General features: G+C 43.7%; 1 protein-coding gene across 11 annotated transcripts in view; it reads right to left on the bottom strand.

Moving 5' to 3' along the window:
- LOC118111971 (collagen alpha-1(XXIII) chain) overlaps positions 1–18900 on the bottom strand; it is a 123824-nt gene that overhangs the window by 85781 nt on the left and 19143 nt on the right. Inside the window, exon 1 of one of the 11 annotated variants that reach the window (XM_035160865.2) lies at positions 3227–3557. The exons of 9 other annotated variants lie outside the window; for them this stretch is intronic. In XM_035160865.2, coding sequence (XP_035016756.1) covers positions 3227–3314 — 88 coding nt within the window. In that variant the 5' untranslated portion in view covers positions 3315–3557. Of the gene's footprint in view, positions 1–3226; positions 3558–18900 lie in introns of those variants that run through there. One more of the 11 variants, XM_035160866.2, reaches the window with a different exon arrangement.

Raw genomic sequence — 18900 nt, 5'->3', positions numbered from 1 at the left:
TTCACGTGCACGTTCATACACTACATATACAGTACATGGTTTCTGTCGGCTGGAGGAGCTGGGGATCGAACCGCTGACCCTCTGGTAAGTGGATTAATTTCTCTACGGAGACACAGCCGTTCACTCTCTGGACGTCTGAATGCAACCATGTTAACAAAGTTATTGCCGTAACTAATGGCAACAAATCATGGAGGTCACTTCTGCCTTTTGGTCTTTTTCAGACGCAAATTACTAAATCAGGAAATGTGCATACAAGCAAATGAACAGTCACTGCATCTTTTGACTGATTTCTCTGAATTTTGCCATAATTTTCTTTCTGACACCAAGCGGTCCACCCTCTGGTCCCTGGATGCTGCTTTCTGCCAGACTGGTTTCTTTTTATTCAGGTGATGAATTGGTGCGTGGCATGTTGCCAACTTTTCTACTGCTTCAGGCAGTGTACAAACAGTAGTCTGGTCAAAATCCACCTCGTTTTTCTTTCCAAGAACACACTGGAAAGGGAAGGCAGTCACAAATCACCTTCGGTGGCCTGCAGGGGAAAATTCTTTCACTTTTGAATGCTAAAGCAAATAAATGTAAATGGCAAAGCTGTGCTGCAAATTTCCAGTAGCAGTTGTAGACCAATTTGAAAATTTGCACATTTACTGAAATGGTCATTTTCATTGGAACTCCTAAAAAGTTTGAACCCTGGCAAATACTCAAAACTTGGACACTTACCTCCCACTCCCTTCCAAACAGTCATCTAAACTCTCCTCAACCGTGTGAGTCATCCATGACTCCAGACGCCTGGCATGAGATCAAGCACAGGCAGGAGAGAGACTCCCTATAAAAGACCGATAAAGCCTTTCTGTCTTTATTCTTTCATTTATAACGACACATTGAAGATTCGATATCCTTCATTCGGCTCAAAGTGACCTTACGCTGTACGAGCTTGGAGAGGAGATAAGAGCCCGTCTGGTGGTTTAGAGACTTAGAGGTAGGAGAAGTGACGGCTGGAGAACAAGAGCTGGTTTAGCCTCACAGTCGGCTCTTCCTGCCTAATAATAACAGACCTCGCTCTATTGTCTGTGTGTGGTGGACAATCAAATGTGTGTGTGTATTTGTGTGTGGGCAAAAAAAAAAAAAGGCATGCGGGGTGCAGTGACCGAGACAAATCAGCCGTGTCACAGTGCTGTGGCTCTCTGCTGCCGCGCTGCCTTCGTGCCCTCGGGCTCCGTCAGGTTCCCAGGGGCCCAATCAAAACCCAGCGTCACCCGCCGACCTTCTGACCCCGGCTGTAAGCGCTCTGATTAAGACCTCATCAACACACTGCGGCCCTCGCAGCTGCACGCTTGTGCACACAAGCCCAGCTTTGTCCACCTTTAGCAGACATGTGCAACAGTACGAATACCATACTGACCCCGAATCATTGGATGGTAGGAACTTAGCAGCCTGCAAGCTCCATGACGAGCTTCTTAATCCCCCCCTCTCCAACCCCTGAGCCTGATGCAAGTGTGTGTGTGTGTGTGTGTGTGTGTGTGTGTGTGTGTGTGTGTGTGTGTGTGTGTGTGTGTGTGTGTGTGTGTGTGTGTGTGTGTGTGTGTGTGTGTGTGTGTGTGTTAGGGCAGGGAAGTGAGGTGTGAGAAGCAGGAAATGAGCATCCAGATAAGAATAAGCCTGGATTCATATCTATTGAGCAAGACAGCGTGAGTTAAATCTTAGTGTGTGTGTGTGCGTGTAGGAGTGATGATGTCAGATCAACTGGACGTGAATGGGTTGGCAGGGGGCAGGAAGACTGTAAGACCCTGGTTTCCAAACAAATAGATGCTCCTTAAAAGTACAGCTTAACCCCCTGAGAGCCTTCAAACACCCGTCAGACCCCCGGGCTCACCCTCCTTTTGTAGTACTGTAATGAAGTCATCACAGTAAGGCACTGGAGACGTTAACAACCTCCACAGGCCATCACAGCTTTTTAGACTGGCTGAGACTGGGATGCAGGCAGCTGTGTGACTTAACTCCAGATTGAAAAGAAATTAAGGAATTACATTAGTGTTTGTTGAGGAAGTCCTGTGTAGAGGCTCTGGTTCTGAAAAAGAAAACATGACTGACTCAAAGAGGTTATCTTCAATTATCATGGATAACAACAAACACCAGAGCAGGAAGGGGGGGCTGCGGGATCGCGGTGAGGGTCAGCGCGACGCTCCAACTAAAACAGAAAAGTCACTCCTCTGAGCGTCATGCTGCCAGTTCCTCAGCCCAAATAATTCATAAATTTACATGCCATTTCAGCTTGAGACACTGAGTCTCTCTAGAAAGATTTACACTCTCACATGTTGTGCAAGCACACATGCACGGAGCCACACACACACACACACACACACACACACACACACACACACACACACACACACACACACACACACACACACACACACACACACACACACACACACACACACACACACACACACACATTAATGATAGGGTCACAGAACCAAAGTGAATGAAAACAATGGAACGTTTGGCTTTTATCCCAGACGAATGCTGGGGTTCACAGTGGGAGCTGGTGCTACAGTTTTATTAACAGACATCCTGACTGGACCACATCAGTTCGGCCACCGAGCAGATCGCTGTCAGCTGTAAGGCACGGACACGTTACAGCCACAGATCTGCTCGGACCGTTTCACGGGGCGTGTGCTCTGCTCTGCAGGATTATCACATGGAGGCAGATCTCATTTCATGGTTATATCTGCTTACGTTTTTACAGTGATGCATTGGCCATGGTTCATAAACTCTGTAAATTTCACAAATTAACTCCCAGCGAGGGATTCACTTACAGTAAAACAGAGAAAGATATAAAAATGACAGCAAAGGAGAGAACAGATGGAGAAAGAATAACAAAGACCCAGTAACGGGGGAAAAGCGAAATGTCCGATTAAAAAAACTAACTAAAAAAGTGCTGAAGCATAAAATGAGAGAATCCGAAACCGAAGTAAGATACATTGTAAAGTAAAGAAAAAATAAATGCAAAGTACAAACGACACAAAAACTACGTGAAGGTATAAATGACGTCCGTGAGGAGACAGTGAGGGTAGAGATTTTTGCCTCTGCCTGCTTTTTAACCAGCATGACATTACATTACCCCACTAAGTGTATCTGATCTCCTCTCAGGTAACCTGAACACAAATGCATTCTCAACAGTCGCACAGAAATATGGAGCCAACCTCCCCTGTAGTATGATATTTACCGTATCTGTCAGTCCGTCTGCTGGTTTGGAAAAATAAAACCTCGGAGTGCAACAACAGAGAGTGATGCTTTTCTAAAACAGGAACCATGTGCTGTTTGTGCTGTTAGGAGCCATTTGACATGAGCTGACCTTTATGGAAGTGGCTGTGCAGAGAGGTTTGAGATTACATGTGGAGTATTCACAAGTGCTAACTATGACCAGGCTGTGAGCGTCCATATCAGCAACAGAAATAGTCATCCGTCGGCCTTTTTTGATGCAGGCAATAAATGCGATCGATTACCGAGGGAGGTGATCACCTGGAGTTAAGCCGGACAGGATGGGAAGATTTGAGATCACGTGACTTTGTTTACATCGCTGTCGGCTCCTATAACCGCAAACTCTCTTGACATCTTCATCTGTGTCTTCTACGTGTGTGTCACCACTTTTCCACCCGGAGATATTTGTTTGCTTTATGTTGGATTTTTCCGTTTGGCATCTGTCGAGTGTTAGAATATCATCAACCCCCCTCACCCCCGCTTGCTGTGAATCCAGTGGGGGATCTCCTGCTGTGCGCTCACATCGGATTCTCCGGACTTTATACAAGGGGGACAGGCAGAGAAAGCCTGCAGATAATCCGAAAGCTCTTAATCTGACATTTGCCTGAATACAAGAAGACTTCCTTCTTATAGCTGCATTACCACATGATAGTATTGCTCCAATTAAATGAGTATTACAAGTATTTATCTGTCGATGCAACTTCATATTCATACTGCAATAAATATTTATAATCATTGCAACAATAGTTTCAGGGTAGGGTGGGGTGGCAAATCAATGATAAACATGTGATTCTTTGTGGTGTGCTTTAAACAATTATCCACATTAAACTGTGCATTGTTTGTTGTTCACGACCCATAGTGGATTCATTTAAATTCTATAAACTGCACATCTCTTAAGAGGTTTAATGGATCAGCCCACACAGCGAGGCAACATGTCTTTCCGCTCCTCACCTGTACTTTATTTCCACAAACTGTGGCAGGTATGTACCCACGCACCGACAGTAATAACAGCTGACTCATGGAGTGTGAGAGATGGAGTGTTTGTATACGCGTGAGCACTATTACCCGTGTGTGTGTTTGTTAGGTAAGTGTGTAAAACAAATCTGCCACTAAAAACAGAGCAGGCCCAAACATTTAGAATATCCAATGTGTTTGAATTAGGATGAACAGGGTCAGTACACAGTTTAAAGACTCATTCCAGTCTCAGCATCATTCCCACCAAGGCAGTGTAAGCTACGAAGACCGCAGAGGAAGTGTAAGTTATGCCAGAAGTCTCGGCCGATCAAGTCCCTCCTGATCCTTCATTGTGTGGTCGGGTAGAGGGTCACACTGTGATGAAGGTGGGCGCGTTTCAGGCTTTGTGATCAATTATGCGAGAGGGTGCTATCAGGGTGGAGCCTGGCATGATGGGATTAATTGATAACCCCAGTAACCTTTGACCTACCAGTATCTAGTACATACATGCCCACTGGGGTGGGGGGAGCCACCCAACTGGGAGAATTTAAGTTGAGAGAAAAATGTAAATTTCAGTTGAAGGAAAAATAAACATTTAAATTGAGTGAAAATGTAAATTTAAAGTTAAAGAATGATGTAAATTTTTCCCATTGGGGTGTGGGGAGCAAACAAAGTTGGGGAATTCAACTGGAGGGAGAATGTCAATTTAAGATGAGTGAAAATGTAAACTTAAGTTGAGGACAATGTAAAATGCTTAAAATGAAAAAAAAATGTAAATTTAAGTTGAAAGAAAATGAAATATACAAGTTAAATGATACCTCACTGCATGTACAAAGTAAGGGACACATTTTAAATCAATTGCTTTAACAATTCCTAGGAAAAGTTGAATTTATCTTAATTCAATGAAACTTACATGATTTAGCCCTTATCTTTGTGAGATCTTGTGAGGTAGTACAAAAAATATATGTTTTATGTAATAAGTGAGAAATATGTTTTAAGGATCAGTACTAAGTTGTGTGCTCATCTGGCCAGCACTTGTTATGATTTATCTCTGACTCACGTTTCAAACTGGTCCGATGTTGGGGACTGATTAAGGATAAATGCATATTAAAGAAACCTGCACATACCTAAACTCTAAACTGTTGAAAACCATAAGTTTCTCATGAGCTCAGATGATCTCAACACATTCAGGCTCCTGTGTTTCAAAGGCTGGTTGAAGAAAGCCAGAGTCAATCTCTGACCTCAAAACCGAGTTAACGCTCAATGTGTTTCCACTTCAGCAGTGCCACTGGATGACAGGGCAGCACTTTCTTTTTTCAAAAATTTAAATTGGCCGTAGACATATTGAGAAAAATAAATCACCAATATAAACAGGGAAATTCTGCCATCTGGACTTTTACCGAATCAGAGAAAATATAAAACACTGAAAAGGAAGAATGCTAAAAATGTAACTGAGACACAAGTTTCTAATAACAGCATAAACTGATTGAAGTGACACACACAGGCCCCCCCGCAGCTCATTACAGACGACCTCACTCTGAAACAGAAAGCAGTGTGTTCCCAACAAACCCTATCGCACACAGACATCTCCACGGCCCCCAAAACACATCTCCTCTGACACAATAACCGCAGCTACGCATTATCATATGCAAGCAAAGACCGTCTTTGAAAATCAGCCAGTCCTCAGAAGGTGAGCCTGTGCTAATGCATGGATGGCTGGAATGTGGCTGGTGCTGCGGTGGGTGGTGGTGTGGGCTCAATCAGGGCTAACAAATGGTCTGCATGAACGCTTCTACAGGGGAAGGTGATAACAGCTCATAAAAGGTCAGGAGGCTACTGGCTAACTGACTCAAAGTGCTGAATGGCTTATACATCTTTTTAAAAAGTGCTGGGTATTTTGGAAAGTATTTGTTTTCTTGCAGAGTATTAGATAAAAAGATTGATAGCCCTCTGTCTGTATAATTCCTAACAAAGAGGCTGGAAATGGGGGAAACAGCACCTCCAGCAAAGTCACTAATAATAATTTATATCTCACATATATTTAAACCGAACAAAAACTGAAGTGTTAAAATATCCAGATGTGGTTTAATGGCTATAGGAAATTATGTGCAGGATTTTAGGTTGGAAGTCACTGCACGCAGCCAAGATATAGTCCATAACCTCCAGTATAATCACAGACTGTCCGTTTTGCTTTTGTAGAGATTAAATCAGATTAAACAAACAAGATATTAAGTATTAATTACTGAGATCTAAAGAGGTGCTGCTGGGCTTTGTTGTTTTTTTTACCTTTGGACAAAAGCATGCCGTTTCCCTCGGTTACAAGTCTGTTTCATAGACAGTATATAAAGATGGATGATGCGTCTCCACTTCCTCTGACTATCCAGAAGAAGAAATAAAGGCAAAATATCCCAGATACAAACGCTGCCATTTTGTGCATTTGGAGCCAGATTCTGCATAGTAGCGATCAGAAGAAAGAGCCGCAGCATCGAGGTCCTGCTGATAAACACACTTTGATTATGCACCCGCCCATACCCCTATGTAGAGTGACGCAGTGCTTTTCACTCTGGGCTGATGTTATGTGAAACTGAATTGTGGTGCCGTTGCTTCACTTGCGGTAGGTGTTGTGAAAAGTTCATATTAACAAGCATTTCAAAGCGCCATTGAACGAGTAAAATGGAGAAAATCGGACAAAAAAACCTGAAGAGCAACACTGAAAAGGCTGGGAAGAAAAATAAATAAAATCACTTCAAGCTGATGCTGCAACATGTGTGAAGATAAATGATATGTTAAATGCCAGCACAGGGGTGCGCATTTATATTTTATATTCTGTATGACAAGCTTAGCTAACCACCTGTTGGCTTTAGGTTCAGATTGTGGCTTCGATTGGATTTTCCCAAAAAGTCCAGTTCCTCTTAGTTTCAAATCTCCAACATCATCGTCTCAAACCGTCTTTTGTGGTTAATTTCCTGCTTCTATGAAAACTTGGTTGGACGCTTGATAGCGTCTCAATAAATCAGCACATTTGGGTTGCATCATGACTCTCATGCTATTCCAAATGCAGGGGAACTGTCCTGAGGCCGACATCTGTGATAAAAAAATAAAAAAAAATCAAAGGATTGGTGCGGAGATAGCTGAACCACGGAGGACAAGGACTTTACCCTCAAGTAGAAACAAGCTGACTGACTTCTCCTTCTCCCTGCAAATAATTACCCACTTCACTCCTCCCTTTTGCCATCTTTATGCAAATAGACCTTATCTCAGTCCGTTTCCTCCCAAACAGGAAATGCTCGTCTGCAGAGAGATTTGATTTTTATTACGCAGAGGAGGAAGGCTGGACGGGAGGTAATTAGTCAAACATGCCGAAAGAGAAAGAGACACACACACACACAAGTTCGATGATGGGACTAACGGACTGTGAAAGTATTTATGTACCCTTGTTTTTTGCCGCTTCCTGAGTTTAACTCGTCTCAGATTGTATCTCCTCGAAAATAACACTTTTATAATAGCCTTTAAAAATCTCATTACTTGGCCTAAGAGAGTTAATGTGAGCTAACAGGACGCTGTTACGGAGGGCACCCACTGAGAGAGCGCAGGCAGCCGCGGGCCTGCAGGACCTCAGCCAGGGGTCATGCACAGCTGAGGTACGGCCCTGTGATCTGCTGCAAACACACACAGGCTTATTTCCTCACTTTCTCCTGTCGCGCTCTTTCACTCTCTCTACTCACACACACACGGATTCAAATTATACACACACACATCCTAATTAGTCACACCTGCCACCCCAAACTGAGACGACATTAAACGCAGCTCGGAGCATAACCGAGAAGCGTATATGACACAAATTATAATACGAGCTAACGACCCTTTAGTTTGAATTTCATGGTATATAAACAGCTTGGCCAAATATGTGCACCTATCTGTAACACATTGTGGATTTTCTGCCTCGAGCTCCGTGGAAGATTAATGGGCAGCGTGTCAACAGACATTCAGAAAACAAACCTCTTAATTGCCCTGGTCGTACGGCTCTCCTCTTTGATTATTATGCTTTGAGAGGGGTGTTTGAGCTCAGGGTGCTTCATTAGTGCTTCAGAATATTTTTGCAGTGGTAGTTCCCATGCCTCGATCGGCCTGCACCACAACAGCAGCTCAACTCTCTTATTACCCCTCATCGCCATCTGTGTTGTGGTACCTCGAGGAGCTCGACCCAGTCTCTCTTCATCTTGCCCACACATGACCTCTGACATGCCCTCTGACCCCCTCAGTGCCTCTCCATGGTTGATCCCCATGGACCCTGACTACTTAGGCTCCATGCTCCGTCACTTATCACCCTCCGGGAAGCCCGGTCTGTCCCGGCCAGGCCAGGCCCGGCCCGGCCTCTCTCCTGGGAAAAGGAAGATGGAGTGAAGGGCTGGAAAAGGAGCGGTAGATATCGAAACTTCTGCTCTGTGTGAGATTCCTCCGTCAGCGCTGGGGGGTTGTCGTCTTGCTGTCTGCCAGGGGCAAGGCCAGAGAGTGGGAGTTGAGTATCTTCAGAGGAAAATACTAAAAAAAAAACATTAAGCTTTTGTTTTTTTAAAGCTTTTAGATTGTGAAAACGCTGCGGTAGAGTGACCCGACTCAAGTTGAGACAGGAGTGGTCACTTAAAATAAGAAATGACTAAAATGGCTTCCCCCTCAACAGCTGTCAACCAGAGCACAACTATGCCTTCAGTGTAAACTACCAACACATGAGCTTCTCCTCAATAAAGTGCTTATGTAAGAGAGATTAAAAGCATCTACATTTCACTGTGTCAGTGCAGAACAACCTGGGTGTGGCCCATTCTTGCTCTCACGCTCAATTGAAGAGTTTCTCATAAGAGGGACATCTGGTCCAATGAGGGGGAACGTCTCATTCTGTCAAGTGGGGTTGAGTGATCTCTGTAGATTACTTCAGCGCTGGTTGCATGGAGGAGAGTGTTGCAACTTTGCGCTTCAATTTCTCACTTGAATTATTCAGAGCATTATGTCTCATTGTTTCAGGCGGCGCTGCCTGCTGGCTGAAGAGGGATGTTTCCATTCAGGGACCAGGCCAGAAGGTCATGAGTTTTACCAGCTCAACATCACAGACCAATGATAACTCTGCACAAGGCAGACACATGGATGAAGACAGGGAAGGAATAGTCTTGTAAAAAGACCACATGAAGATTTATTGGGCTTTAACACCTACCTTGTTTGGTCTGAACCTTCAGACTTTACAGTTTAGTCCGAGTGAACAGCTGGGAAAGGTGCCTCCAACGACGATCCGGAACATAATTCAATCCGACTATAAAAGCTGGTTTTGGTTCAGATCAAACTGAACCACGGTTCGGTTTGTTTGCAGATAGTTTGACTTTCGGACCTACTGCAGGAAGTGGAGAATGACTTGTAGTCTTTTCCTCAAATACGGCAAATGCTCTGCTGCAACGTTAAAGTTATTTGTGTTGATCTGCACTGAACTGGCTGTGAAAACAAAATTCCCCAAGGGGACAGTAAAGTCTAAAGACTAAAAAAATCTTAAAGTCAAAATAAGTTAAAACAACAAAGACATTCATTCCGTTACGATCATACCATAAAGATATTACAGTGGCAACAAAATTAGCAAAGTGAACCAGTTTATAAATTTTCTCCATTCAAATGGGAAAGAAATTCTATTCACTTTATATTAAAACCGTTCAACATGCTAAAGCCATTACATTACATTTAGCTGACGCTTTTATCCAAAGCGACTTACAATAAGTGCATTCAACCATGAGGGTACAAACCCAGAACAAGTACAATTTCTTCAAAAAAGCAAAACTACAAAGTGCTATAAGTAAGTGCCATTTTAAGTGCTACTAAATTGTTAGTTTTAAAAATGTTATTCAAGGTATAGTCGGAAGAGGTGTGTTTTTAGTTTGCGGCGGAAGATGTGTAAACTTTCTGATGTCCGGATGTCAATGGGGAGCTCATTCCAAGCCAATTACAAGGCTGTCTACAAACCAATCAATGTGAAGTAAAGGTAGATGCAGCCCAGGTAGGTGATGAAGACAGGACGTACGGATGTAGCACAAATGTCTAAGTCGGCTCCATAAATTACAATGTAAGAAAAACTCTAACTGGATCAAATCCTGGGATCCTTTAAGGTGTAAAAAAAAAAAAAAACACACTTTGAGGATTTACTTGATCATAAAAGGAACATAATCCAGAATAATTCTCATTAATCAGAAATTACACCAACAGCTCTTCATTTATATTCCACTTATCTAATACGAGAGGTCCCTAGCCCCTTACCCTAACCATCTCAACTACATGCCTAACCCTTACCCGAACCTAATTGTGACCCTAAAACCAAGTCTTAACCCTCAAACAACCCTTTGGATTTGTGAGGACAAACCAAAATGTCCTCACAATGATGTTTTGAAACAAAATTGGCCCTCATGACTAGAAACACACACACACACACGCACCTTGCCCTCAGGCCAGATGTGAGGTCAAGTCATTGAGAAGATGATGAGAAGTGGCAGCCATCTGTCTTCACACCAGAATATTGCTGTTTCCTTCCATCAAGAAGTGCAAGTTTTGTATGTGGACACATTCCTCTCCCCCCAGCATCAAACTCCAGGTAGTGCAACTTGAATGGTCACAGCGAGGGATCAAGGGGGCTTAAACCTCCCGGGACACCTGTCAATAATGGGACATCTACCGCGCTGACACAGATAGAGAGAGACAAGAGGGCAGCATGCACGCCAGGTGAAGATGGAGGAGGGTGGGTGGAAGGTGGGGAAGGGTCAGGGTGAGGGTAGAAAAATGGGGACGCGCGCAAAGGAGGCACCGAGGGGAGTAAAAGCAGGGGTGAGGGTTGAGGGCGCGGACGTCCAGGGAGCAGAGGGCATGTAAGGGAGGTGTGGTGGAGGGGCGGCACAGGAAAGGAAACGGCAGCGCACTTCAGACGGCGTGAAGGAGGCAAGGGGGCAGAGGGCAGCGTACTCCTGCCAACACTTCAAACACATTCCAGTACATATAGAGACATTACAGTCTGAGAACATGGACACTCCTGCAAACACGACTAAAAACAATCCTGAAGAGGGTAAAACACAACCTCAGAGAGGATAAGAGCGCTGGATGAACGAGTCGGAAACAATCAAGTGGAGGGTATTAGTAGAATGGATACACATGAAGCAATAATAATCCATTTCATACTTTACACAAGATACACTGATGCAAGAGTCTACTGCCCAAAGCGTGGGAAGCTCCTCCGAGCCAAATGAGATGTCGTACACACTCAGTGTCCATAAATCATCTATTAAAAGCACTCAAGGACACGTTTTCCTTCTCGGCCACTAAGAGATCCATTTGAAGTCGCATCTGGCGGAGGAGTGTTTACACACAAACATCTGCTTATCCAAGAGAAAGGAAAGTACACAGATCTAACTTGTGCCACCCAGTTCACAGCACTTATGTTCATTAATACTGACAAATGTAAACTGTGTGTCCTATAGGAAGCGACGCTCAGAGGGTTGAGTCGGCATTACATTAATGGGTTTTAAATCCTCACAAATTATAAACATATGGCCACGAAAGACAAACACACACACACACACATGCAAAGACACCATGTTAAACACACACACACACAAACAGAGACAGAACAACAAATACAGAGAGTGAAAGGGTTCATGATTGTCTCTTTGCATGGGGTGCACAGATTTGTATTATTCTTAAAGGAATCTGGAGAGTGTGTGTGTGTGTGTGTGTGTGTGTGTGTGTGTGTGTGTGTGTGTGTGTGTGTGTGCGTGTGCATACACATGTTCTTATACTTTGTGTGTCCATAGATAAATATGTTTTTTTCAGGCTCTGCTGGAGCTGGCAGAGCTGGAACTAATGACACTTCTAATCACAGTGATAAGCATCAGAGAGTGACTGCATGCCAAACACACTCTGCACACACTTTGCTTCAACATGCCAGGACACATGATGTTAATGATTTGGGATTTCCTTAGAAAGAAGGGTCTGCAAGGTTCTGCACTGCAACAAGCAGTCCCCTGAAGTCAAAGGTCGGTGAAAGATATAATGTGGAACAAATCTTCAGCGAAACGTCTTAAAACACTGAGATCTCTGTTACATATTTTGTTGACTTGTGCACTTGAATTATCCAAAAGGTTTCCAACAATGTTCAGACCAAGAGAAAATTGATTCAAGGTAACGGGAACTTTGATTTCGGTCGGCTTTTAATTGAGTCATATCTGCTTTACCTGTGTTTTCGCCCCCGTCTCTGCTATAACTTCTGGGGCAAATTACGTATGACGAAATAAAAACACACTGCTAGACTGTCGGCAGTTTTTTCCTTGTATTGGTCACGATTATTCATTGCCATTACATAACGAAACATGACCTCTCCGTGAACATGATTTCCGCGGGAGTCAGGTCAGGTAGATTTCAGCAACGGTCGTAAAGACAATAACTCCCATGATTCCACGCTGCTTCACAACGTCATCAAACTAGGTCTTTTGTTATTGTTTTGTTGAGAACCCTGTATTGGTCGAAGTATTGTACATTTATTAAATGCAAAACAAATGAAGAATGAGCCTGGTATTATCCCAATTATCAGCCAATTCCACAGAAAGAAAAAGGTGTAACCCCATCACTCCTTACTTTCTGACTTCCCTGCCTTTCGGTTTTCAGAGTTTCATTTATACAAAAGGCCTCTGAAAACAGTTGCATTTATGTAGATTAATACTCATTTGATGTGGCAACAGAACAGAGATCTGACATGATCTTCTGATCTAATTTACTTGACACAAAAACTTCTCGTCCACTCCTGATTCTCTTTATCTGATGGACCACAATTGTTCACTGCAGAAAGTTGAGCGTTTACGGGATTTTCACAACGAGACAATCCTGTCAGAGGCGCTAGGCGATACAGTGAGGAGGATTCCTGAGGCTTCTGAGTGGAATTTGGAAAAAGGGGGTAGTGTTGACACAGGACTTTATAAAGTTTGAGCGGACAAACCACACTGGGCTGGTAATTCGATGGTTTTTCCGTCGGCTGTGCGTCTAAACAATGACAGTGGAGACACGGTCCTGTCAGCATGGCAGTTATTTGCAGATTTGGGTCTTCTGCATGATAACCATCAATTTAAGTGACAAAATTAAACTGTCTTCATGCTTTTCTTGAGTCACATTTTGTTAATCAGTGTCCTTCTCTGTAATTACTTTCACATTATTGTTCCATTTTGAAAAGTCATCGAAACTGAACACTCGACCAAAGCCAGCCTGGGACTCTGAATCTGCCCAAAGCAGGCAGCCGCGAGGACGTGTGTGTATGTGTGTGTGTGTGTGTGGATTGCAGAGTGAAGCATGGCAATGCAAACCTCCCCGGGGGAAGCTCAGCATTTAAGAGCCACATTACAGGGAGGCAATGCCCGGCCACACACAGATGGAGCCCACGTTCCACCAAACCAGAAGAATTATTCCCATAATGTGCAAGTTTTAGGTTTATTTGTTGTGCAATTAGCAGCAATGCGGAGCGCCAACAACAATGACAGTGACATTAAACTGCCTGAGAGGTTATCCAGCTCTGAAATCTGCCCTCCTAATCCTCCACAGGCCCTCGCGGTGTAACATAACCGGCTTGGCACTTTTTCAGATGAGAAGTTAGACAAGAATAGCATTGGTATAAGTGTGAGTGTGAGTGTGTGTGTGTGTGTGTGTGTGTACGCATATATATGCATGGTCACATTCAAATATGCTTTTGTGTAGGAGGACCATGATAGTGAGCCTAAAATATGACAACCCTCTTCCGGTGGGCTTCGCCTCAGGGGTCTTTGGCTTAGCCTCAGTCTTTTGTCTGGCCGGCTGCCTGACTGTCTGACTGTTTATCCGCTTGTCTGAAAACGCCAGGTCCCATATGCTAAGGTGACTGTGTCCTTCCCATCTGAACCCCTCTGGCATCTGATGCGTGCTCATGTGGACAGAAGGATTTGCATACCTGTCGCTATACGATAGAAAAGAAGATGGTGGGCAATAACAGCCGGTGCCGGTGGGTCGATGCCACGATGCCAACCAGTACTGGCCTGGTCGGTGTTATGTCTTTTAGGGAGGGGACGACGGGAATGCAAGTAACTTGGGAGCACAGTCAACCCGACACCACCATCATCAGACCAGCGGGACGACAACGGGCCAAAGCATTCCACACTCATCCCAAAATGGCCTTCACTCCTGTGGTGCAAGACACTCCTGAGCTTTAGTGTTCCCAAAAGTGATCTATGCGTCACAGCAAACATTTATCCTAACCCTAACCCTGCGCCCCCCCACAGTTCTCAGAAGAAAAATCTTTTTTCTTTCGGTTGTCCGTTTAACAAATTGGGGGCGTCCACTTAGCAGGAGCAGCCGATTGATCAGGAAGCCTTAACCCCCGACAGTTCTGATAAGAGCATGACAGATGCTAAACACAAGGCCTGGATTCTCCATGCGAGGGGCAGATAGACTTATCATGGAGACAAACGATCACAGGACAGCTCCCTCACAATTCACAGAGAAGAGGAAAACATTGTTCCTGTCTACTTCCACTAACTGGCTGCTTTGAAGGGTCTTTTATTGCTAACTATTAAACTGCGAGGTTGGTAAAACACAACAAAAGAGACCAAAACGTCAGAGAAATTATTATTTGTCTTAATTACCCCCAAAACATCTGTTCTGCGTTTGTCACCACAACAGATTCTGGGTCCAAAGCTCATCTTGATTTCCTTTTGTTAATTAGACGACACACAGACAAAAACAGCCAAATATAGAGTGAGAATTTTAATGAAAACTGGAAATAGTTCTGCGTTAAACCCCAAGCAGAAGAGGTTGCATGCCTTTTAAATGAAAGAAGCTCCATTTAATGAGAGTCTATTTGCAACAGCAGGCACGGAAAATGTATTAGGCCATTTAGGAAGGAGCATCGCTACAGGGTCACTGTGTTTATACAGGAGACCTTATACACTGTTCATGGCCACTCGCTCACTCCCTTACTTTTCATACTTATCTCTCACTCGCACATGCACACACACATAGACCCTCATGCACGACAGACCCAGGTCATTGTGAAAGGGCATCCAGCATTCCCAACATTCCCAGTGGTGCCTGGCATCCTTGCCTCTGTCAGTGAAGATTTGCCAGATCTTCTGCACACACACACAGACACCAACACCCACACGCCCACACATAAAATTACCCACAACCTCAAATGAACAGCCACGAACCAAACTGCAAACATGAGCCGAAGCCTCACTCAAAGCCTTAACGCACCAGTCAAACATCACCCAATTTGACCTCTTCTCTCTTCCCCTCACTCCCTCTCATTCATTATAATTAGCTGGCGGCTGCACAGGATCCCTGTATACTTCCAGTAGTGTCACTGTATTCATGTAGCACTTCGCTGTAAATCCTGTAATCACCTCAAACTCAACAGGATGGACGAACTTCCTGACCTGTTTTGCCTCCGTGCAAAAAGAAAAATGGAGAAGGTGGAGTGGGTAGTTTCAAACAGATTCGGTCTCAGCAGGTCCTGAGAAGTACCAGCGTGAAGTGTCAAAGGTCGGGGGTGCACAATCTCAGTCAACTCTCTCTGTCGATGTCTGTGCTTTTACTGGGGCTGCTACTAAGTAACAATTTCTCAATTAATCAATTATTTATTTGGTCTATAAAGTGTCAGAAAATAAAGAAAAATGCCCATTACAATTTCTTAAAGCCCAATATGTTGCTGCCAAATAGTGTGTTACGTTCTGGACTCACATAAAAAAGATCTTATTGATTAAATGACTAATTTCCCTACTTTTTATTTATGACTGAAGACACTTTTTCCTTAAACAAATCATTTTGGTAGGTTTCTTTGCTAATTAATAATTCATCAGCCCACAACTAAATAACCAGTTCTCTGCTGAATTTGGCTCAGGAGCTGTTCAAACAGTTCAGTATAAAAGCAGCACTTTCAGACTGACAGGAAAGTGATTCCCCTCTGCTCAACTATAAAGTCTGTTTATCTTCTGCTGGTCTGGCAGGAGAAACTCTCATTAACATAACTCAAATATACCATATTCTGGATATAGACCTGAGCAAACACTGGATATATTAGATTTGTCGAGTGATCTGTTGGGCTTCCTGGGGAAAAAGAAATATTCCTTGACAAGCAATCAGGGGGATACTTTCAAAATTGACCAAGAGGTCTTTAAAAAGCACTTTGCCTACAAGTGGGTATTAATATAGAATCCTTGTGTCAGTGTGACACAAGCACACACACACACACACGTTTGTACCTCTATCTCAGTGAAGACACTCAGCAACATAATGTCTAGCACCTTACCATAACCTTAACCATCCAAACTCAATGCCTAACCCTAACGTAAACCTAATTGTAACCCTAAAACCAAGTCTCAACCCTCAAAAAGCCCAAAGTCAAAATGTCCTCACTTTGTAGGGCTTTGCGTGGTCCTCACAAGGATATAAGTACAGAAACACACACAGACACACACACACACAGCAGGAAGCAGGACTGGTAAAGTGTTGATGTGTTATCTGCCCCAGTAGTGGGCAACTCCTTCCCATCTCTGCTGTCTTCATCCGTCCCCCACGAGCACTGCAGAGGAGGCATCCATCCTCCACACCTGTCAGGGGTCACGACCCCCTGATCCTGCTCACGATTGGCCCCCCGTCACTCTCTGTACCAGGTGCTTTCATTTCACACCTCCACCCGTCTATCACCCTGTCCATCTGCTGCTCCATCTATCCACGCATCTATTACCAGCTATCTGTCTCTCAGGTTGAAGTGATGATCCCCCTGCTCATCTCCGGTCTCTGGACTTGATCATCAGGGCACTAACTTCACACCCACACACAAATATCCCTAAAGCTCCTGCTGCTGCCCGCTCTCCGACAATAACTGAAAAATGAGACGCTGAGAGGTTAATGAAAGCCTAAATTTAACACTGCTGCTCTGATCCTGCACAGACAAGTGGCTTCATTGAAAACTATCAGAGGAATTTGGAGATGGCTACTTAGCGCGCTAATAGGCTATCGTGCGTGTCTGCGGTGACACGCGAGGGATGAAACAGCCCACGTTCTGGGGATTTGCGGACATAAATACTCCGGGGTGCAGCGGAACGAGAGATGTGGAGGAACTGAGTGGGAAAAGAAATGCTTCCTGAGCTGTAAGGGTCAGCCTGGGTCAGCTGACGGGCAAGTGAGTGGAAAAACACGGGTCCCGCTCTGTAAATAGCAGGACTGGATTAAATTATCTACAAATCATTGGTGGGGTTTGGTTTGAATTCACATAGGGTATTTACTGTGTGGTTTTTCAACAAATACGGTTTTATTTTATCCTTTGCCACAAATATTAAACGACACAGGACAAATATTCTCTAAAGTGATTATCACTTTCTGGTATTTCCATTGGCAGGATGTGATCAAAAGAATAAGGACCAACAATAATAATCATCGTCAAAATTACCTCCGAGTACCAGGGTCTGTAGAGAGAGTGATAATTTGAGGTGATTATACGTTGGGAGACAAGAGTGAGAGGTTGAGAAAGTCAGAAGAAGAAAGAAGGAGAAAAGATGAAAAGGGGAAGAAAAGATGGGCTCAGTTCAGCTGATGGTTAACAAACGCATTGAAGATCGTGTTCTACAGTGGTCTGGGATTTTTACTGTCCCCTTTAATGGCCTTCCACAATGGCCCTGACATCTGTATTCCTACTTAAGAGAGAAGAAGAGAAGAGAAGAGAAGAGAAAGAGAAGTAGAAGGGCACGAGATGAGAAGAGTTTTCTGAGTTATAAATCAAACCTTTATTTCTAATAATCCTGTTAACAGAAGTTTTGTTGTTATCAAGAACACGAATAAATGCAAAAAACAAGAAATAATATAATATTATGAATAAATAATAATTATGTTCAAAATGTTATGAGTAGAGAAAAGATGGATTGGAAATGAAAAACAACAAAGTAAAGACACAGATGAACAATAAGTGTAAAGAGGTCTAATTCACATAATGAACAGTCTGCTTGCTGCTCTGCAGGTGTGTCTAACAACATGCTGCCTCCCTCATTATGACTCTGTGCTGTTACAGTCGTCTGCAGTGGAAACATCTTGACTGAATCACAGCCTGAAAAGACCAGCGCGCCCGTCAAACGACAAGTGAGAGCCTGTGGATTGAAAGTGACAGTGGTGGTTTTGGCTGAGCCCTGCTCTGCCTAACCCAGTCAAACAAAGGATTTAAGAAGTCGGGCTGAAGCAGAGTTCTGGCTCTCGAGTTGGGACGAAAGTTTGAGATCAATTTAAGCATCAATATAGCGAAACAAAAATCTGTCAGAGGCATGAGTTTCTGATTGGATGTGGTTAAAGCTGTTTGAGAAAATGTAAAGGGGGCGCAGCAGACGGAGCATATGGAGAGCTTGATGTCCGGCTTTATGTGTTAAAGCAGATTTTAAAAATTTAAAAGTGTGGGTGTAGGGAATCAATATTTCTGTATTGGTCTTACAGTTGATGGCTGATCTTGATAGTTGTATTGTTTTAACCTCTGGTTTTACTTTTAGTCCCTACTGTTCAGATGTGATGCACTGTTTGGTGTCGAAGCCTCTCAACCTGACTTTAACCTGGTTCTACTATTAACTAACTAATTCTTGTGTCACATATGTTGATAGTTGTTTGTGTCTC

This window comes from Hippoglossus stenolepis, chromosome 7 (genome assembly GCF_022539355.2).
Source record: "Hippoglossus stenolepis isolate QCI-W04-F060 chromosome 7, HSTE1.2, whole genome shotgun sequence".
NCBI classification, from domain to species: Eukaryota; Metazoa; Chordata; class Actinopteri; order Pleuronectiformes; family Pleuronectidae; genus Hippoglossus; species Hippoglossus stenolepis.
The sequence above is the reverse complement of the archived record's forward strand: the minus strand, read 5'-3'. Positions and strand labels throughout refer to the sequence as shown.